Source organism: Portunus trituberculatus, chromosome 21, assembly GCF_017591435.1.
Source record: "Portunus trituberculatus isolate SZX2019 chromosome 21, ASM1759143v1, whole genome shotgun sequence".
NCBI lineage: Eukaryota > Metazoa > Arthropoda > Malacostraca > Decapoda > Portunidae > Portunus > Portunus trituberculatus.
The window spans coordinates 18357233-18379732 of record NC_059275.1 but is presented as its reverse complement, the minus strand read 5'-3'; the positions used below and the strand labels follow the sequence as shown (position 1 = coordinate 18379732).

The window sequence follows — 22500 nt, the reverse complement described above, 5'->3', positions numbered from 1 at the left end:
AAGGGGTGCGTCGGTGATTGGGGCAGCTGTGGAAAATCCTAAAGTCCGTCTCGCTTGGTTTCCCTCTCTCCACGAAGTCTGGTCCACATAGCTGGTAAATTTAGATTTTCCTTTTTTCATTCTGCAACGTCGCATTTGTAAAGTGCAGCGCTTTTCCCTATGGTGGTGGAGTGACGAACGTGCACCGGGCGGGCGTGGGTGGCGGGGCGTGGGGGTCTCGGTCAGGGTTATATGAAGTGACTCTCCCGGCATTCAGCGCACAGTCCTCCGCGAGGCGTCAGGATACGAGGCAGCCACTTAAGGGTCACTCCCTGCGCTCTTCCTGAGTTGTACTTCACCAATACGCTTCAAAAGCACACAGGTGAGTTACAGTCACTCATTTATTCTTCAATATTCTTAGTAATTGTGCCTCTTCTATGTAATGTTTGGCGCGTTTTGATATAAACCCGGGATTTATGTTCGAATCCATCGGGCGGTAGACAGTGCACGGCTGTTGCTCATCCTTCCCGGCGCGTTAGTCCTTATATGGCTGACCTGGGGTGAGCCCGGATGTTACCCTTGTTGGGGAGTGTGGAAGGTGAGCCCTGTGGTGGAGCGTCTGCCGCAATGAATGAATGCCCCTCACCTTTGCTTCCTGCACGCTGCTCATGACCGACTGTTTCTGATGCGTCATTTAAAGCTGCTTGCGTCTGTCTCAAGAAATGTAAGAGAATGATGTGCGGTTACGTGAGGCAGACTAGCGGCGAATACTCCGTCAGGTATTTTGAAACAATTAGTTATCTCGTAAGAACAATTTTCAAAGGCTACAAAGATAGTAATGTTCATGTGTGTCTCCAAGCTCGAGTCTAGAACCATTATAACTACGTTTGTAAACAACTTTGCATTCCAATAAGATTCATTAAAAGTAACTGAGTGACACTGAGATGTTTTGAAATGTTATGCCCAAGTTACAGATTCCACACACTACTTCTCACTGAACAGCAAAGTTGATCCACCAAAAAACTTCACGTACTTTAATCTAAAAGACACACCAGCAAATGGAACAAACCCAATAATATAACCACGTCGTTACCTCCAAGAAGCATTTCCGCCTACCGAAGTGCCTCACGCGACATTTCCTCCGCCTTGACCCAAACCTGATTTGCACACTTGTTTTCTTAAATCACCGCATTTTTTTAGTTGAAATCTGGCTGTTGTAACACACACACACACACACACACACACACACACACACACACACACACACACATCTTATAACTATTCACTTCCTCTGTCCTGCACCAGCTAGCAAGATAAAAGCGTGTCTTGGAAAACCCAACCCTCCGGAATGCTGCGAGAAGGACGCGTGTGTCCCTTATACGCAGGTACCGGGCAGAGGTGATGGTGGTGGTTGTTACGGTGGTGCTGGTGTGGGTTGTGGCGTGGGTGGCTGGATGTGGTCATGATTTTGTAATGCTCGAGGCGTAAGAGGGAGTAATGAGTCACTGTGTGTGTGTGTGTGTGTGTGTGTGTGTGTGTGTGTGTAATTCACCTCGGTCGCCTGCTGGTCACCCAACCAGTCTTCCCCATTACAGAACGAGCTCAGAGATCATAGACCGATCTTCGGGTAGGACTGAGACCACAACACATTTCACACACCGGGAAAGCGAGGCCACAACCCCTCGAGTTACATCCCGTACCTATTTACTGCTAGGTGAACAGGGGCTTGCCCATTTGCCTCGCCGCACCGGCAAATGTATGTGTGTGTGTGTGTGTGTGTGTGTGTGTGTGTGGAGGGAAAATCAAAGCGGAAACAATTTTAAAAACTAAACATCAAATACCAGTCAGGTTATACGAGTATGTTCTCTGTCCTTACCACTCCTTTTTTTCTTTATTTATTACATTATATTTATATTTGATTATATTACTTTCTCCCCCAAGCAATGAGTGGAAGGCGCGTACTGCTGCTGGCTGTGGCGGTGGCCGTGGTTGTGACGGTGGTGACGGCAAGTACTAAGGCAAGTTTTGCTGAATGCACCCACAATGACGACTGCGGACCACTTTCATGTTGTCTCTTAGGTAAGAATTTTTACCGCCAGACTATCAGTCTATCTGTTCCCATTTCCTCGGAGAAACTTGTAGACTCAGAGAACCTCTTCTCATCAAGATATTAGCAAACGTGCGCCTCTCATTTTCCATGGGAGAGGATGTTCATTATTGTGGTGGTTTACTCATGCATGTCACACAAACTTTGAAAGGTACATGATTAATGCATGCTCTTATAAAAACACTAAGTTAGCAGAAAACACCAAGCGAGTCCTGCCGTTGGCACTTTTAAGGACGTTTTCAAATGAAGCCCGCCAAACTATAGTTTGACTTCTTCTCATCAGTGTAAAGCAGCATGTTCACTTTACCTTGGTAGAGTTGGCCATAACCATGAGCAAAGAAGAGGTGCAATTCAGTGAAGCAATAAGATTGGAATGTGCTCTTAGAAACACTATAATATAGGCAATCCATTATAACGGGGTTGGTGTTGTACTGTTCCTGCCAGTCACCGCCACACTGCGATTTTCTGCCCATCAGCTCAAAACAACCACAGTAATATGTACATATACAAAACACAAATTTACAATCTATAAGTGAAGCAGAAAGCCATCAAGTGGCAGATGTGACTGAAAAGACGATAAGGAGCCCGCTTCTGTAGCTGGAAGGCGGGAGAGAGCAGGGAATCTAGTGGTGACAGCTTATCCAGGGACTCACACACACACACACACACACACACACACTCTCTCTCTCTCTCTCTCTCTCTCTCTCTCTCTCTCTCTCTCTCTCTCGTGTATAAACTTGCACGAGCTCAATGCGAGATGCCTTTATATAGATGAGCTGGTAAACATCATCGAGATGTGCAAGGTAATAACTTTCAGGGAAAAGAAGCAGAAAAAAAGTAGGCTGGTGATAACAGTAGCGGATAATGATAATAAATTCATTAATATATTTCTCATCTTTTTTATTATTTCAAAGTTAAGTTTTATTTCTCCTCTGCTTCATAACAATGTTTTTTTTCTTTCTTGAGGATCCGATTTGCCAGCTTCGTGAAGTTGCATCATGTCTCACTTTCCCTCCTCAGTGGGGATGATCTGGGCTGTTTCATTGCAGGGCGCATGAGGTACAGCATCCCTTCTTGCGCTCCACTCGGGACTGTTGGATCATACTGCTACTCCAACTCCCAGCCTTCCTCCCACGGCCTACACTACCCTGGCGACGTCTACGTGAGTCTCTCTCTCTCTCTCTCTCTCTCTCTCTCTCTCTCTCTCTCTCTCTCTCTCTCTCTCTCTCTGCCACAAGTGAAAGTACAGGTTATTTCAAGTCGAGAACTTTCTATACACATAGGCATTTTGTGGCATTGTTTAACCTTATCATGGAATAGAAGTGTTGTCTGGGGTGGGCGCGACCAATGGCCATCGACCACCGTGGCGGACCACGGGCTCGTTCCCCCTAATTTGTGTTTCCACCCTCCCATCCACCTCACTGCACAACCCTTCTTGTAGAAGCTTTTAAGCTCTAAAGCTCTAATATTTACAGGCACTATGACTGAACTATTTACCGCTGTCACAGTGCTGTGTCTGTCGCCAGGCCACACTTGAATCCCATGCCAACAACTCAAAATGCGCATGTTCAAAAATATTTTCCACTTTAAAACTTTTACTTTTGGCAGCAACTTGTGTTGCACGCTGTTTTACAGTTCACATAAGAGGCCAGTCGAAATGATGACTGAGAATTGTTAAGTGTCTTATTCCGGCAGTACACGTGAAATCTCTCTTCACAACAAGGTCATGGCCGACAGTTAGTTATGTAAACAAGCTGAAGAAGGACGGGGCATGTTTGCGTCCTTCATTCTGTCTGATTATCTACGACTCGGTTTTCCCATCCTGTTGTACAGACGGTGATTTCAACAACACAGGCAAGAAGGAGCCTTGCCACCTGCTTATTACGCCTGTGTTGCTGTTTTTTATTTATTTATTTTTTCTTCGGACTACTTCATTCTATTTCTAGTCTCGCTCTAACATATTTACATTCAATCAATCAATCAATCAATATATATATATATATATATATATATATATATATATATATATATATATATATATATATATATATATATATATATATATATATATATATATATATATATATATATATATATATATATATATATAATGATTGATTGATTGATTGATTAATTGATTGACTTATAATTCAATTCTAATTCCATATTCTACCTAAACCATGTTCATTTTTCAGCTTCCATTTATACACAAATAAGAAAGACTCTAATTGTCGTGATCTTGACAGCTGGAGCTTGAAGCGGCGCACCTCGGCATGTGTCCCTGCGAGCCTGGCCTCGTCTGCTACAGGGGCATGTGTCAACTAGAACATGAAGTTCCCAGCCAAAGCCGTGAGCACAACAGTGTTTCCTTGGAAAACTAGTAGCTATGGGAACTTGCCACCACACGCTATGTTATTCATTAGTGTCATGGTTCTTTCATACTATGATTTCTGACGTTCTTAATATTATAAGCTCAAGTTGTTAGAGGCGTGGGTCATGTCAAATGCCTCACGCCGGCCGGGCAGGGCATTGCTTCCTTGGAAATGTTGCACTGTTAGTTAGGATGACTCGTCCTATTTGATTAACTGTTCCTCGGGGTGTGTCTCTCTTCTTCTTCCTCCTCCTCCTCTTCTTTCTCTCTATTCATTTGCTTCACAGTGGCTGCCCTTTTTAAAAATGCCAGTTATCTACAACAGTTGTAAATTTCATAAGACATTTCCAACGTTGCGCATACCTTCGTGTTTACTTTCAGATTAGGAAAGGTGAGGTCAAACCCAAGATGGCCACCAGTCAAACACGCTCATGGTAAAGCTAATCTTGTGTGACTGACAGAGTGCGGTCAGGACGTGTGTACAGCGATGCCATGCACTATTCCAAAACTACGCGATGTAACTTCTGTGATATAATGTAACAGGCATTATAAATAATATATATATATATATATATATATATATATATATATATATATATATATATATATATATATATATATATATATATATAGGTAGATAGATAATAAATATAGATTTGACATAAATGTTGTAATATCCTCCAGAAGTGAAGGGTGCTCTATAACAGTGGTATCAAGAGATGACCGGCTGTCACTGTGTTCACTGTAGGCTGCAGTGCAAGTGTGCCAGAACTGCACCCACTGCAATGCACTGTCTCTGCTCCAAACACTTGCATGTTGATCGTTCCCAGTAAGGAATTCCAACAACAGGATATTTCATTTTCACTAAGTCATTTGTCCCTGGCCTTGTCTTCCATCTGAATGCCAGTCTATAACTTAAGATGACCACAAGTTGCTAAACTAATGAACACCTTACAATTATTTTTGCATTGCACATTGCAAGGTTTACCTTCCAGACAACTATCCTCTCTTCTTCAATAACACTCAACTTCCCCTCTCCTCTACATTAAACACACTCGGTCTATCCTTCACTAAAAATCTAAACTGGAAATTTCACATCTCTACTCTTGCTAAATCAGCTTCCAAGAAGTTAGGTGTCCTGTGGCGTCTTCGTCCATTTTCTCTCCCTCCCAGCTGCTTGCTCTGTACAAGGGCCTTATCCGCCCGTGTATGGAGTATGGCTCTCATGTCTGGGGGATCCACACACAGCTTTACTAAACAAGGTGGAATCTAAAGCTTTTCGTCTTATCAACTCTTCTCCTCTAACTGACTGTCTTGATTCTTTAAGTCACCGCCGCAATGTTGCATCTTTATCTGTCTTCTACCGCTGTTTTCATGCTGTCTGCTCTTCTGAACTTGCTAACTGCATGCCTTCCCCCTCCTGCGGCCTCGCTGCACAAGACTCTCTACTTCTTCTCATCCCTATTCTGTCCATCTTCCTAATGCAAGAGTTAACCAGTATCTTCACTCCTTCATTCCCTACACTGGTAAACTCTGGAACTCTCTACCTGTGTCTGTATTTCCACCTGCCTATGACTTAAACTCTTTCAAAAGAGGAGTGTCAAGACACCTCTTACGTTAACTGGACCCTCCTTTTAGATTTTTTTGTTTTTTCTTTCTCCTACTTTCCTCTAAACAGGGCCTGGCAACCAGCGGGATTTTTTTTTTCCAACACTGTTTTCCCTTGGCCAGTGCCCTTGTAATGTAAAAAAAAAAAAAAAAAAAAATGTCTGGTTTTAACATATAGACTGTAGATCCATTGACATGGCGGCCATCTCGAATTTAATCTCATATAGCCCTCAGAGATCAAATTTCCTATATTCCTGCTGACACGTGTCTGTAAGACAAACCTGTACCAAAGATTTGTTTTAGATAATCAAACTGCAATGCAGATGTGTAATCGCTTGCAGAAATTGGTAGTTTCAAGTAGAACTAATGTAGGAATCTTTGCCCGAGTCTGTGTAGTGGAGATGCATATCAAGGTCCCGAGGTAATAGAAGGCCACTGCATAACAATAAGTGGTTACCATGGTCTCAGCTGATTGGACTGCATCACGGATTTGGCAAACGAATCGACTTGAAATCCGCGTCTGACATCAGGATTGGTGAATTAGTGCACCTGCTCTACTCTTCACCTTCGCTATCAATGCTGTGGAGGCTGACATACGCGGGACCTGCATGTCAATTGTACTATTACTGATGTTCAAAGGAAGCCGTGTATATGCACTTAAATCGGTTATATGAGGCGAAGGAAAGGAGGTAAAATAAAGTCTTGATTTTTTGTACGAGTGATGCGTGGTGGGGCTTTTACTTACTGCTATAAATCTTATATCGTGTTCCAGATTCCATCTTTTCCTCTTCCTCCACAACTTTTCGTGTTGTTCTCCATAAGTAAGATGTTGTTTCTCCGTTGAGACACAAATAAAAAAAGAGAAAAGGAAATATTGTATCGTGTTTCAGACTCCTCCTCCTGTTCTTCTTCCTCCTCCTCCTCCTGTATATTGCATAGACTTGTCCACTATAAGGTCATGATACAATAAATAGATAGATAAGTAGATAAGCTTTGACCTCCAATAAGACTAAAGGCTGGAATGTACTGTACGGGGCTGTGTTTCTCTCTGTCCCTTCCTCTGTCATTCTACCTTCATTTTATCTATATTTTTTTACTCCTGTCCGAGAAAACCAACACAAACACTCTAAGGTGACTTCGCGAACCTGTGCTCCCAGTGGTGGAATGCCGCAAGACCAGTGATGCCAGACACGATACATGACCTCAGGGACTGGTGGTGGGTCAAGAGAGTTAGTTAATACAAGGAGCCCAGGGAAGGAGAGAAGTGAGAGACGGTAGTGAAGTGTAGAGGCGGAGACGTAGACAACTATAGCAAAGAGGAGACTCAGGAGAGCCACAAGGAAGGTTCAGGCAAGTGTTACAGTGATAGGTAGATCAAAGCGCAGCTCACTCTGAATAGGCTTGCACTGGTTCTTATCAAGTCCCGCTCAGAAGAGAGAGAGAGAGAGAGAGAGAGAGAGAGAGAGAGAGAGAGAGACCTTATGATATTGCCTATTGGTGTAGTACTTCATATTGTGGGATAGAACCAGGAAAAAAGTTGCAACGAAGTGTGGTAGTGTACTTATTTTTAACTCTTCGATCATGGGTGTGACTGTGAGAGGAGACTGGTCCGGTACTATCTGGCAACTTCTGACACCTCTACATGATTTCTTGGTTAATGATCGCCACGCACCACTACAGAGGAAGTTTGGTGAGCTCGTGTCAATACTGTATCTACCATGCGTCGGTAATGGATCGGAAAAAGGAAAAGAGAGAGGGGAAAAAACAGATGGGAAATAGAGACTGCGTGAAATATTATGACGCAAACGAAAGTCAGTGAACACTTTTACTTTCTCCAGCAAGCTGCCTTCCAGCCACAGCCAGTGCCTCTCTCCACCCGTTCCACCGTGCCCAATGTGCCGCCGTCAAGATGTGGCTAAAGTGATATTCTAGTCTTGCTGCAAATATTTATTCTTGAATGCGAGAGGAAACTTTAACCGTATTACGACCCACAACGACTGTTTTTCAATGACTTGGAAATATCAATGAAAGGTAAAGGAATGTGGTGAGGAAGTGACGAATGAAAAGGTTACCTCCACTAACGCCTTGTATCCACCGCGCCTGGAAGGAATTGGGTGGAGGTTGTGCGGAAGTGAAGACAATTTGGCGTGGGAATTAGTCAGAGAATTTTTTTTGTACACCATTTTACCAGCGAGTCCTGGACGGTGAGGTTTTCTGTTGTGTTTTCCCTCCGTTCTCAATGGTCAGTGTGAAGATGCAGCTAAGGCGTTCATTCATATTGCAGTGAAGTAATGTCTGCATCATTATATACAAATAATGTGCCATCCCTCAACCAGTGAAGACAATGACGAGGTGTGTAGTGCAAGAAGTGGCTGAGGTGCATTGTGTCAATAACTATAGATGGTAAGACGCAAACCAGGTGCGCTCACGCTGGTGTGTGGATGAACAGATGCACCGTCGATCAAGAGTTATAGCCAGACATTTGCTGTTGAGTCCATGAAATAATGACACAAAAGTACAAAGAGAAATAATGACGGTATGTGTCGTGCAGTTGGTGTACAGTGAAGCTGGTCATAGTGGAGCATGGAGTTCACGAGTTGATGGCATGTATCATCTCCCTCACCTTTGAGTTAACCCGTTCATTATTGGGATACATTTTTACTTGAGATTTTTGTACCAATAGACCATTTTATTTACATTAGGAAAGGTCTATGGGGGAGAGTCAGAAGATTAATGGCCACAGTCTTCACTATTTTAATCCCTCACATGAGTTTCTAAAGGTGTGTAAAATCACCAAATAGTAAACAGAATAGATATGGAAACACGTCAAGGTACTGAAGGGGTTAATGTTTCTTTCCTAGAGAATCTGACAAAGAATCATCGGCCTCTTGAACTCCCTTTGAATGACCTTTAAATTTCAGGTGTGAAAGGATTCGTAACGTTAACGCGGCAAGTTCTGTGCAAGGCAGATACAACAAGAAGCAAAGGACGCACAGAAGAAACTTGTTGATGCCGCATGCCTTGAGGTAACAGCAAGACTTCCAAGTAGGCCTTCTGTCGCATGTGCGCTCGCTCAAATCAGCAAAGATGGGCTTCGGAATGTCCAAGAGCCGCAAGGGGGGGGTGAGTAATGCTTCTACACTTCAGTGAACATCAAATACTGTGATCTTTATACAACCAAAATTTTCCTGGAGCTGAGGAGACTAACTGACATATGAGGATAATTTCATCCTGTGAGTGAAGGTAACTGCAATACGGTGCTATGCGAACACGACCGGGAAATCTTAGTATAGCAGTGGAAATCTGTACCAGCCAGTTTGTATCCCATCCTTCCCATGCAACCAACAGTGTACTGAGGTTTTGGATGGTGTGTCCCGAAAGTTCGATCTCATTCTCCAGATAAAGAACTCTGGTGAATGTGGAAGGCTTGCTGAACCTCGCCGTCACTTACTGCATGTGCTCCCTCATCGCTCCTCGGTCAGTAACATCGAAGTAGTGGTGACCAGACCCTTAAGTAAATGTTGCACTCATATTTAAGATCGTATTCAGAAATGCTTGGCTCTCCCACTACGACTATTTTCAAAGGACACAGAGATGGTTAGTTGGCTTCTCAAGAATCAAGAGTGTTTCTCCTATTAATGATGCAGAAACCCTGTTAATCTCCTATTAGAATCATAAAAAAAAAAAAACTCATTTCAACCAGAACCTCTAGAAAGTAGCGAAAACGCGGAGCTAAAGTGTTTCAGATTACAGTTAGATGCAGGAAGTTTTACAGAGTACTAAGTAACGAAACATTGTGATCTTATGGTAAATCACGAATCCCTTTGCCTTCATGGTATCATTTTCTACTCTTGAGGTCACTTTCCTGTCCTCCCCTCCTAGGCTGATTGGTGTCAGTCGTAGATATTAATGAGCTTTGCAACCCCGTCCAGCATTATTCTGTATCTTGACATGGGACGGTAAGATTCCTTGTAACTGTACTGGGTATCGATAACTCAATAGATTGGTCTCAAAGGTACTCGTATATATTATAGGGCGTCGAGCGCGTGCTGTTGCTATCTGCCCAAGTTCCACGTATTTGTAGTTACTCTTCTAGTGGTGGCAGCGACTAATCCCATGTGTTGTAATAATCACACATAAATCAATAACAAGAGAGAGAGAGAGAGAGAGAGAGAGAGAGAGAGAGGATCACCTTGTGTTTAGGGTGGCTGACTATTGTTACAAGACAGGGACACTGAATAGAGCAGCTTTTTGGATAGGAATGACTTCACAGTGCAGCAGTGACTTTCTACCTTGGCTAGAATTGTTGTGCTGAATATGTACAACCAATAATTAAAGACGTTTTATGTAAATGAGAGAGAGAGAGAGAGAGAGAGAGAGAGAGAGAGAGATTTAGGGCATCCCACAAGTCGTGGTAGCAAACGAGGCCTATTCTCTTCGTTATGGCCGAGAATTTCATAGTGTACTCCACTTTATATAATAGATAATTCCATGGTTGGCTTGAAAAATCTAGGTACACTATGTATATAATGAACTGTGAGACTTTAATCAGGTGGGTTTTTGAGGTCTGTGTAGAGTGGTTTAAAATTTCTCGACCTAATCTGGCAACACTGCTGATACTTGTTTGTTTACTCACGGCTCACCCACTCTAGGCCGTCAGCTGGGAGAACAGGAACCATGAGGGTGTAAAAAGCTGCCGTCGATAGAAAAAAACAAGGGTTTCAACCCAGACTTGTGGATCACATTATCATTGTTAAGCTGGGAATAGAATGGATTGGCTAAAAAAGAAGATAAAACATGATAAGGTATGTGTATCCCGACATTCAAAGAGAGTATTCACGTGCTGGGCAATAGCATTTCCTACACCAGCAACTTGCAGCCCAATGGTCAAGTGCTGCAGGAATGCTCTGGGGGGTGTTGCCAACGCCTCATACACCACGAGGATGACTGAGTACTTAGCAGGCTGCATTAACCTGAAAAGCGTTGTGACTTGCGGCTTGTTTGGTCATGCAGTTATTTTGTTCAGCCACAATTCGCTAACACAGTACTTAGCAATACTCCCAGTTTGCAGTCAGACTGTCTGTATGTGTCATATCTACAATAGAGCTTTTAACATTATACAGCTCATCAAAAGCATAATACAAAAAAATGTACAGCATAAATAGCTAAAAGAAAAGTATATATATATATATATATATATATATATATATATATATATATATATATATATATATATATATATATATATATAACTTAGACAAGTTGCAATGCAGTCACGTGCAGTTTTGGTTTCCATAGCTACTGTCATGATCCACTCCTGCAGCACATCTCCATACACCTCACTTGAATTCACCTTGGGATAATCTTTTTTGAGCATCCTTTAGGAACTGGTACCTCAGTGTGCCTTTAATTTTTTTTTTTTTTTTTGTCCTTACCCAGTGCACTTCTTGCATGAAAAGAAAACAAAATATGTATAAGATTGCTTTCCCAGTCTTCTATTTTACATTTTTCTTTTGGGCCTCCACACATTTTTAGACACAATATGAAAGTGGAGGAGGAAAAGAAAAGTAAAATGTATTGTTATTTTAAAACACCAATCTGTATGTTCCACTTTCATTACATGTATGGTAATTGTTAAGGGTTTAGTATTCAGTTAGCTATATTAAAGGAGTTGCTCATTTAAAACACAGTTCCCTACAATGTTATTTTTTCTTATTTCTTTTAATCTTTTGCCAGTGCACAACAAAGTATGGGACCAGTTGGGAAAGTGAAGGTTTAGAGCCTTGAAAGAAAACACGAGTCAGTTTTATCCAGAGGGACTTTAAGTCCTTTGGGCTCTCTGTCAGTGATTGGTAGGTGTGATTCCCTGTACCATGTAACACTGTGGGACTTTTCAGAACTATATCTAACTGTGGGTCTTGCCTCTTCTGATTTCCGTGAAAGTCTTGCTAACTGCTGCACATCATTGGCCACGTAACAATAGACAGGCTTGTAATGCTGCTTACATATAATCAGTCTTAACAACCCTATGATCCTGATTAGATCCCATCCTTTCAGAGAACACTCAAAAGAAGTGGTTCGCTGATATTATGTGGCTATAAAAGAAAATTATCCTCCTTAGCTGTGAGGGATGACAGTTTACCTCAGCTCTGGGCACTGAGAAACTGCTGGGCAGGAGAGCAGTTGTGCCACTCTTAAACTGAACTTGCAGTGGCTGTTTGTAATTAGCTGACTGATACAGTGGCATCAGGCAACAAGTCAAAGGCTGTACTGACATTTGTATACTGTGTTGATCCATAAGTCTCTCTCACAAACTCCAGATTATCATTTGTGTCTGTTTCCATTGTGGAGTGCCAAACTGAGGCAGCTCTTGGAAATGGTCTACAAAATTTATTTCTAAAAAGAATGTAAACATTTATGATAGATTATGATAAACTTGTTTGTTGATCATTGTTACTAGTGCATAAGCTGATGTGAAAATGCTATACATTGCTATGTGCATGAAAACTATGGATAACTCAAGGCATATCGCCAAACTGTTACCATCATCTAGTCATAGGATTTGGAAAAATATCTTGGTATAATGAGGGCTCTAATGAAAAGCTATTTCAACTTCGATGAAAAACTGTTCCATATAAATCATAGTGAAAGTTTGCTGTATATGTACTCATTATACAACAGTGTATCAACAATTCTTAGCAAGATGAATTTCTCATTCCTGGAAGGGTGCATGAACTAATCAGGTTCCCCTTATCTGTTATCAGATAGTAGTGTCATAAACAATGTATTCATACACACACACACACACACACACACACACACACTTTAAAGAAAAGTTAGATAAGTGTAGATATGGAGACAGGGACACACAAGTAAAATGCCCAGGTCCTGTAAAACTACAACTAGATAAATACAACTAGGTAAATACACACAGATAGGTCTGGGATTTACACTTCGCCTTGGATAGCCTGTATCAAAAATATCTGCAATGAATGTGGCATGTCATGGTTATGGTTATTACAAGATGTTCCTAATGTTATGTGGGTTATAAAAGCTGTGCAGTTAAGATTGAGGGACCAGTGGATAGCAACTTGGTGAAGTAACCTTGCAACAAAGTCTTTATGTAGCAATTATAGGATGTTTAAATTAGATTATGGTATGGAATGTTACATTGTAAAACTGCAGAAGACTAGCTGCATATTGTTAACAAAGCTGAGAACTCTTAATAATAAGTTGCCTGTTAATGTTGGTAGACATCATGGTGTTAGTAGAGAAAACTTGACTTTGCAGTAAATGTGATGTGGGTGTTGTTGGTGATGAATACCATGTTTTCTTTGACTGCACCAATTGGGACATCGTGAGATTAAGGAATACGTATTTGTCAGAGTGTTTTACGTATAGGCCAACTTACTTTAAGTATATTCTGTTGATGCAAAGCACAAATGAGAAGGTTCTTCAAAATCTGTCTCTGTTTTTGAAGTTAGTATTGAATATGTTTAGATAAGTACTGAATGGGTGAGGTAATTCTTTGTTTATTGTTATATTTGAAATGTAAATCAGAGCTGTGCTCCATACTTTTATAAAGTCTGACCTACTAAATTCATAAAAATTCATAAAATAAATTCATTCATTCTCACACACACACACACACACACACACACACACACACACACACACACACACACACATAATAGATAAATAAATAAATATATAAAAATAAATAAAAAAATAAATAAAATAAAAATAAATAAATAATAAATAAACAAAAAACTAAATAATAATAATAATAATAATAATAATAATAATAATAATGATAAATAAATAAAATAAAAACAAATAAATAAAAAAAAAATCCACGTACATGTACTACGTATCAGTTTGAGAGCAGTGGCAGAAAAGGAAAACTACTTTTTTTTCTCTTATAATCAAACGACATGAAATAGAAATATACTTTATAGATTAACAGCAACTAAAGTACTATCGATGTATATCAAGTGCGCCCGTATGGCAATGGTATGCTTTCTTGGGTTTATGGAAAAGTAGGCCAGAGAGAGAGAGATTCACCGCTTCAGTACCTACTGGGACGCATTTTTACCATGCTTTATATATATATATATATATATATATATATATATATATATATATATATATATATATATATATATATATATATGAATATAGACGATTTTGTTCGCATTAAGAAGGGTGTATGAAGGTCAAAAGATTAATGGCCACACAACATTATTTCAACCCCCGCATAAGTTTCGGAAGCTGTGCAAAATCGCCAAATAATAAGTAGAACGAGCTTGGTGGTGGTCTCATGAGCCATAAGACTGAAGGAAATTCCCCTAAATGAATACTATTGCATGTTTCTCCTTGAACACTCCATCCTAAAGCCATGATGGGGTGGAGCCATAGTGTTTGCATTGCCACCAACAAACTCTGAACTCGCTCCCCAGCAAAGCCAGCAAAACGCAAGCGGTACGTAATCAATAACCCAGGCCAGCTCAGCCACCGCCCCAGAATGCTCCAAGCTCAACAAAGCCGCGCTTGTCTTACTGCAGTCATGACCTCAACATTATAATGGCGGTAATTCAGCTTTCAAAGAGGTTCCTATGTAAAGTCATAAATGGAGATGTAACCCAGGATGCATTATTTCAACGTATTTTGCAGTATTTACTCATACCGTCTCCACAGGGCTGCCAGCCATCACTATACGTAGTACTATAAAGTAGTACATCGATAGTAGCGTGGGCGAGGTGTGGCCGTGGTAACACAGTCTTCTTCACACGTTATGGACACTGACTCTGAGTTATTAGTTGGCAACACCGAGCAGGAAAACATTGAATTGGTAAGGATAACACGGGAATAAATAGCGCCTCGACCGATCTGAGAGAGCGAGAGAGAGTTACTTAATTTTTTTTAATTTTCTAGATGTAAATTATCTCTCTCTCTCTCTCTCTCTCTCTCTCTCTCTCTCTCTCTCTCTCTCTCTCTCTCAGGGAAGTGACATGTATTGCTCTGCTAAGTAAAGCCTTTCACGAACATTTAAATATTTCAATTAAATTTAGTTTACTAAAAAGAAAATTCTGTGTTAAAGATAGTGTGAAAAATTACAAAGGGAAGTCATAGAAAACAGCATTTTCTAAGGGTGACTGGTACAGTGTACAGTAGTTAGTTGCTTTAAACACCACACTAGCTCTGAAATTATTTTTTAAGTTGCTTCAAACACCACACTCTGAAATTATTTTTCTTTAATATGTTACCTTGAGGTTTGACTCAAAAATTAGTTCTCTGGCTCCTGAGACATATCCTTGAATTGGTAGTGGAAAGCTTAAGAATCTAGAGTAGTGAAGGCTGTATTCAAACTGTATGACAACCATTACTAAGATATTGCCTTTGGTAACTGGATTATGTTGCAGGCTGCTGCACCTACACCCCGCGGGAAGGTGGAGACTAAAGAAGAGGCGGGTGCACTGCTAAAAATAACTGCATTTAAGGACCTGCCACAAGAAGGTAGAGAAGCATTTTTCAGGTACGGAATTTGTATAAAGTGCTTGAGTAATTTTCATTTACCATGTTGGTAATACATATTGTAATGCTGAGGGGAATTGACCTTCAGCTCTGTGATTATATGAAATATGAAGCAACTAATGATATATGACTAAATTCTTTCAGATTTCTGTGTGGAGACAATTATCCAGAAAATAAAGACATTTGTGATATAAATCCCAATGCAGATGAAATGAACGAGTTTTCAAGAAAGTATCAGTTTTGGCTTCAGTGTGAACAAGTGGAACATTATTCAAGGCTCTTTCAAAATTGTATATGTAGTGATGATGATAGATTCTCAGAGGTGAATGAATGCTTTGATCCAAATAGAGATGGGAATTTAAAAGATTTCTTAGACAAAAAGCAGGCAGATACAGAAAGCACCAAGAAATTTGCTTCTACGTTGAAGGAGAAGATAGAGCCCAAATTAAACAAACAGTATGAAGAGTTCCAAAAATATCTGCAGAAATTTGGGGATAAAGTGTAGCTTTAAGCAGAGTCACACACTAACTTTCCCCTAAGGTCACATTCCTGTTGGTGCTATTTACAGTACTTAAGTTCTTACAGTGTAAAATTTGTACTGGTGGATCATTTCATTGTTTTATGTTGATGTGATTTTATGTAACAGTGGACAAAATGGAAGATATATACATGTATGTGTTGTTATATGATGTAAAAAAAATACACTTCCAATAAGCATAGGCATCTACAAAAGCAGTGGAGACAATTGCTTCCTCCCCCCTGCCATCCTACCACTGAACACCTATGCCTACCCACATACCCTGGTGGGAGTTTGTGCTGTATGTTGATGACGGAAAAGCGTGTTTGTTGTAGCATTTGTAAGGTTTGCAGCTAATATTTGAGGTTTTAATGTAAGTTGTATGACCTGAAGGACAGTATACTTCCATCTATCTATATACCAGGCTGTCAGTGCCACACAGCTCACTCATACACACAGTACTCACACTCCTAACACTGTCAGAGTCTGCACGATACATCTGTGAGAGTGTGGTGCTGGTGTGTGTAGTCCGAGTCACCCCATGTGGGATTGTCAGCCTGGTTTATTGATAGGCAGAAGTATATCAACATTCATGCCATACTAGTACTTGAAGTGAATAGAATAGAATATAGGGAATTCTCAGTTTACGGCAGCCTCAGATCACTGTTAGTGCTTATTTCTGTACATTCCCATTTGTTGACTTTTCTTACTGGTTTATTTCATTGTTTTTATTTACTGTATGTCCTCCATGTGATTATTTTTACAGGTACAGTAATTAAGTTTTTATGTCCTAGATTATGACTACTGCACTATGACATAACATAAGCATAGGAGTGTGACATACAGTAGGTGCTTACTTAGGTTGGTTCCAGTCTACATTGAAAACCAGTTTACAGTGTGGCATAGGAACAGAACTCCATTGTAATTTGTGAAGCTCCTGTTCTTGGAAGAGATTGTGAGAAGTTAATTTGAGAGGAGACATCAGCTTGGCAGTCTCTGTTGTTTGGTAGCTAGTAATGTATCATCCTTGGTAAGAATGTGCACATCCTGTGTATGTACAATTTAGGTGAAGACAGGCAAAGTGACATATATGTGCCTTATTTTTCTTTATTAGTATTTACTTGAGAGGTGTGACCTGGGAAAGATGAACTGTGAAGCCTTCAATGTCACTGTTATGCCTGTGACCATGTGTCTTCATCTTCCAGTTTTAACTAAGGAGAATTTTGAATATTTCCAAGAATACATTCCACCTGTTCCACGTGTGCTTACTTGCCTAAGAAGTTGTTTGGTAGAAATGAATGTGCAAGCATGATTTATAAGTGTAATGAATTTTATGGTATTTGCCAATCAGAAAAAAAATATATTAATGTGATGTATCATGAAGCCTTGAAGCAGCAATCCATAGTGGCTGAGTGAGAAATTTTGTGGCACATTGGGACCCTTGTTACAGGCATGATGTTTGTGTGGGACAGAGGAACCTTTGTGCTTTCTTTGTAGCTTGCTGTCACTGAGTGGTTGAGTATATATATATATTTTTTTTTCTCTAAATTTTTTTTAACACAAGATACAATGAGAACTGTGTTTATCCAGCCCAGTGACTTATAGAGCATAATTTGTTTTGTAATGATACCATTTATACATTTGACCTTCATTGAAAAGTATTTTCATCTGATTATGTACTAACCCTGCTAACTAAGGATATGACTGAGATAGGTTTACCTCTGCCTTAATGTAGCTAACCATGAAGTTTTCATCAATAAGATTAGTTATTCTTATCATTATTATCAGTAAACTTGCTAATGGTGCTGGAGTGAATAATACAAGTATGTGTATGAGAGTGAGAGTGTGGTGGTTTGTGTGGGCCATCCTGTGTGGAATTGCTGGCTTGGTACGTAATAGATAGAGAAGCATCTCTCTTTATTTTGTTGTGCATACACATTTTGTTGCAGATCTTGTTATCAGTCTCTTTTTGTGGCAATCTACTGTCTAAGTTAGTATCTTGTGACTTCTTTGTTATTCAAATATAGATGGTTGTTATATTTTTTTCTGAAATTAAGTCAAACAGTTTATTCCATTATTTTTTTATATAATGTTTATACTTTTAAGGATTACTACTGATCATTTGTGAAAATTATATTATTTCCCCTTTATTCCTTATTTAAAGAATGTTTACCTCAATACTTAGCAACCCTTTTGACAAACAGTGAAGCCCTTTAGTGTATGGAACACAGAACAGATGCATGTGCCAGTGCTCAGTGCTGTCTGGTGTGAATGTAGTTCGTTTGTTGGCTTTAGTTCCAGTATCAATGACGAGTGGTGTACCATAGAAGTTACTAAGTACTTTGGTACTTTTGGCACCTTTCTCTTCAAGATTGATTATGTATTTTTTTTTTTTTTTTTTTTTTTTTTTTTGGAGCAACTTACTGCATCACTGTAGTGGACAGTCATGGAGTCTGGACAAAGCCTTGGACCAGTTCCTTGTTAATGATTGAGTGGCACACTGGACAAATCACATTAAGTCAAAGTAACAAAATAAACAGTGAATAAAAAAAATTATAGTATGTATTTCCAAATTATTTTGATTATTTATGAAGTGTTTTTGAGGAACATGTCACAGTATACAGTACATTACTGATTAAACTATGATTGTTTCAGCAATTGTACATTATTCCAATTCCCTTTGAATGATCTGTTGTAAAGTGTGTATTTTACTTAGTTGCCTAGTTGTGTATTACAGGATTCGAGTGGGGCTCATAGTGACCTGTCTCCATATGTAATTTTATCCAAATTTTCCTTAAATTTGTGCACACTTTCTGCTGTTACAATTTCATCATTTAAACTTTACCAGATGTCCACTGTCCTATGTGGAAAACTAAACTTTTAAATTTTTCAAATATTGACTTTTTGTAATCTTCTAAGAATGTCCTCTTTTCTATCTTTCTCCCATCTACAATCAGTGATACTAGGTCATCTGTCTATCTTTTCCATACTGTTCACTATCTTGTACATCATTATTAGATCTCTTCTCTCCTGTCTATCATTCAAAATTGATATCTCTATTTACTTTAGTCTATATGAGAAAGATCCTTTACTTTTGGCACTATCTTTGTGGTTATCCTTTGAATTCTAGTTTCCTGATGATGTGTGTGTGTATTTATGGTTGTATTTGCCTAATTGTATGTTACAGGATTCAAGCAGGGCTCGTAGGGACCTATCTTCATATCTACATTTATCCAAGTTTTCCTTAAATTTGTGCTCACTTTCTGATGATACTATCTCTTAATTTAATCCACTCCAGATGACCATTGTCTTATGTGAAAAACTGAACTTCTTACTGTTTCTCAGATTGACTTTTCATGATCTTAGAATGTCATCTTGTTCATCTACTTCCATCCTCTGTCAGTGTTACCAGGTCTTGTCTATCTATCTTTTCCAGATGGTTTACTAACTTAAATATTGTTATTAGGTCTCCTCTTTCCTGTCTATCCTTCAAAATTGATAGTTCCATCTCCTTCAGTCTTTCTTCATTGGAGAGATCCTTTATTTCTGGGACCATCTTTGTCGCAGTTCTTTGGATTATTTCTAGTTTCTTGATGTCTGCATATTCTAGTCTAAATCTTATCATAGTGGATATGATCTTTTTCATCATCATCCATGTGTCTGTTAGTTAGTGTCTTGTATGTTAAACCAAATAGACTAGTCCATTTGTATGTCTTTCTGAGTCAGGGTGTCTTGTATAATCACTCCCAGGTCTTTCTCTTAACTCTTTCATTATATTCTCTTTTCCCATTTTGTATTTTTACATAGGTCTTCTATTACTTTTACCTATATTCATTACATGGCTTTTCCTAGTATTAAATTGTAATTTTCACTTTTGGCTCCATTTCCAGATCTTGTCAGTATCTTTCTACAATTCCATACAGTCACGGATGTTCCTTAGTATGTACTCTCAAAAGTTTCACATCATATGCAAATAAATTTATATAGCTACTTAAATCCTCTTATATATCAATGACATATACTTGGAACATAATTTGTGCCAGCACTGAACCCTATGGTACGCCACTGGTTACTGTGCTCCAGCTTGATGGGGTGTGTGTGTGTGTGTGTGTGTGTGCACATATGCACTATTCTATTTGAAGAATCACAACCAGCCACTGGAAGAATACCTACAAGGTAATTCAGAATAAATGGGATATTTTGGGATACAATGCAAAAACCAGCACCAATGGCTTTGAATGTGCAATGACTGGGTAGCACTCCTTGTAGTTCTGGAGCCACACGATTCATTGTCTTGCCTTTATGCCATTTGATCCAATAGGCATGGAGAAAGTTGCCAAACTTGGGATCACCAATGCACTTCTGCAGGGTTGGAGAGAACCCACCAATCTCCATCCATATATACACTAAACTACTTTTTCTGTCTTAACTTTATATTTACTTTTCTACTTTTTCCAATATATATATATATATATATATATATATATATATATATATATATATATATATATATATATATATATATATATATATATATATATATATATATATATATATATATATATATATATATATATATATATATATATATATATATATATATATATATATATATATATCCTACCTCTGCCTCACCAACAAGACCACCACCACCGCCTTGTTTTTTCTTGCATACTAACTTTACCTGCAGTCTGCCTTTGGCTTCCTTCTATTTTTGATCACACACCTGTAGCTGCCTCTACTACTAGCAGGACAGTCTCCCTATTTGTTTTCTTTGGTGAGTGATTTGCATCTCAAGGCTTCTCCCACAAGGATTCCACAAGAGTACTCTAATCTAGAAGTTTATTCTAAATTACAAAAGATATCGTTGACAAAAATGTGACACTGGAAATGAGTAGCATCACTAAAGCCGATTACATGTAGCTGTAAGGAAACCTGTACCACTGGTCAGACTCATTTGGAAAATGCTGCGCCGCGACTCTCTCTCTCTCTCTCTCTCTCTCTCTCAAGTTATAACATCATTCTCTTAACAGTATATGCCACCCCACCATCGCCACAACACACACTGAGCTACCGCGCCCGGTAGCTCAGTGGTTAGAGCGCTGGCTTCACAGGCCAGAGGACCGGGTAGCTCAGTGGTTAAACGCTGGCTTCACAAGCCAGAGGACGGGGTCGATTCCCCAGCCGGATGGAGATATTTGGGTGTGTCTCCTTTCACATGTAGCCCCTGTTCACCTAGCAGTGAGTAGGTACGGGATGTAAATCGAGGAGTTGTGACCTTGCACCGGTGTGTGGTGTGTGCCTGGTCTCAGGCCTATCCAAAGATCGGAAATAATGAGCTCTGAGCTTGCTCCGTAGGGTAACGTCTGGCTGTCTCGTCAGAGACTGCAGCAGATCAAACAAACACACACACAGCAGCAGCAGCAAGTAGGTACGGGATGTAACTTGAGGGGTTGTGGCCTTGCTTTCCCAGAGTATGGAATAAGTTGTGGTCTCTACCCAGTCCTACCCAAAGATCGGTCTATGAGCTCTAAGTTCGCTCCATAATGGGGAAGGCTGGCTGGGTGACCAGCAGATGACAGTGGTGAATTACACACACACACACACACACACACACACACACACACACACCACCACAGAGGCATTGCTGGTGCCCCAAGCACACAGCCCATCAGCCCCGGCCAGGCCCCGCCAGCCCCATCCCTTCACCCTGCTGCCAAATGATTTACTAGGTCGTTTTTCGAGTGTTTTGTAGGTGTTTGCAGATATTTTATGGATTCGTTGTGGTGGAATAGGTGAAGGAGGTGGAGGTGTAGCTAGAGGGGTGGTGGAGGAATGTGGGATGGGGGACAGAGAGGAGGAAGGAGTGAGAAAAGGTGCAAAATAACTACTTCAGCTCCACATCACAATTGTTTTCTCGTTTGTTACTGGAGTTTGCATTGTTTTTATATTTTATCTACTGATAGTAATGTAAATTAAGTTATAATCTGTAATAAGATTGTGTATAGCTTTTTTTTTTTCTTTTTGTTCCTAGTTGAAATATCACTTTCGGCATTCTATGATTTGAACTTTTTTCTTTATAACTTGCACAGCTAGAATTGTTTTGGTGCTTGATATAAGACTTGAGAAATATGAAAACGTCACCCAAATAATAATATTCTACAAATTTTAATCTATTCGTAAAAAAAATTAACCGTTCAGTGATAGAAATAAAAATCATTATACGACAAGGAATCTGTGTTTTCTTTATTAGGCTGGAAAGCAAAAATTATCATATTCAGAAAATGTAACCTAATGTAGTGTGGCTCTGCTTTAATTCTTGACAATATGATGTGTTTCTTTCACCGTTAATTTGAAATAAAGGCAATTCGTTGGATTTCGTAA

The 22500-nt window shown here is 39.6% G+C and overlaps 3 protein-coding genes and 1 long non-coding RNA gene across 14 annotated transcripts in view; 3 read left to right on the top strand and 1 right to left on the bottom strand.

Annotated features, from left to right (window-relative positions):
* The window catches only part of LOC123506864 (kinesin-like protein KIF20B), an 80576-nt gene that overhangs the window by 26301 nt on the left and 31775 nt on the right, over positions 1–22500 (bottom strand). Inside the window, exon 1 of one of the 2 annotated variants that reach the window (XM_045259218.1) lies at positions 1073–1100. The exons of the other annotated variant lie outside the window; for it this stretch is intronic. Coding sequence (XP_045115153.1) covers positions 1073–1085 — 13 coding nt within the window. The 5' untranslated portion in view covers positions 1086–1100. Of the gene's footprint in view, positions 1–1072; positions 1101–22500 lie in introns of those variants that run through there. 2 annotated transcript variants of the gene reach the window in all.
* Positions 203–5444, top strand: LOC123506869 (astakine-like). 2 transcript variants are annotated; one of them, XM_045259233.1, is made up of 5 exons: positions 203–361; positions 1921–2058; positions 3136–3248; positions 4333–4435; positions 4839–5444. In XM_045259233.1, the coding sequence occupies exons 2-5, from the start codon at positions 1923–1925 to the stop codon at positions 4841–4843; spliced, it is 357 nt and encodes a 118-aa protein (XP_045115168.1). In that variant the 5' UTR covers positions 203–361; positions 1921–1922; the 3' UTR covers positions 4844–5444. The 2 variants fall into 2 exon arrangements, with proteins under 2 accessions (XP_045115168.1, XP_045115167.1); XM_045259232.1 differs by having other exon boundaries at positions 4333–5444.
* LOC123506867 lies at positions 7741–18774 on the top strand. 9 transcript variants are annotated; one of them, XM_045259227.1, is made up of 6 exons: positions 7741–8096; positions 8402–8601; positions 8987–9188; positions 9414–9542; positions 15488–15600; positions 15744–18774. In XM_045259227.1, the coding sequence occupies exons 3-6, from the start codon at positions 9153–9155 to the stop codon at positions 16102–16104; spliced, it is 639 nt and encodes a 212-aa protein (XP_045115162.1). In that variant the 5' UTR covers positions 7741–8096; positions 8402–8601; positions 8987–9152; the 3' UTR covers positions 16105–18774. The 9 variants fall into 9 exon arrangements, with proteins under 9 accessions (XP_045115162.1, XP_045115160.1, XP_045115159.1 ...); XM_045259225.1 differs by having other exon boundaries at positions 8350–8601; XM_045259228.1 differs by lacking the exon at positions 9414–9542 and adding exons at positions 11802–11917; positions 14763–14916 and having other exon boundaries at positions 7748–8601.
* Positions 9564–13685, top strand: LOC123506871. Its single transcript, XR_006675543.1, has 2 exons — positions 9564–10870; positions 12123–13685. It is a non-coding gene; the product is annotated as an uncharacterized LOC123506871 (long non-coding RNA).

What these genes read in the sequence shown, in the direction of transcription:
- LOC123506869 (XM_045259232.1), top strand. Translation starts at nt 1,923, where the DNA reads ATGAGTGGAAGGCGCGTACTGCTGCTGGCTGTGGCGGTGGCCGTGGTT. An exon ending in ACTTTCATGTTGTCTCTTAG is followed by an intron (nt 2,059 to 3,135) that starts GTAAGAATTTTT and finishes GTTTCATTGCAG; the next exon opens with GGCGCATGAGGTACAGCATC. An exon ending in ACTACCCTGGCGACGTCTAC is followed by an intron (nt 3,249 to 4,332) that starts GTGAGTCTCTCT and finishes TGATCTTGACAG; the next exon opens with CTGGAGCTTGAAGCGGCGCA.
- LOC123506867 (XM_045259224.1), top strand. Translation starts at nt 9,153, where the DNA reads ATGGGCTTCGGAATGTCCAAGAGCCGCAAGGGGGGG. An exon ending in TGCTCCCTCATCGCTCCTCG is followed by an intron (nt 9,543 to 15,487) that starts GTCAGTAACATC and finishes ATTATGTTGCAG; the next exon opens with GCTGCTGCACCTACACCCCG. An exon ending in GGTAGAGAAGCATTTTTCAG is followed by an intron (nt 15,601 to 15,743) that starts GTACGGAATTTG and finishes AAATTCTTTCAG; the next exon opens with ATTTCTGTGTGGAGACAATT.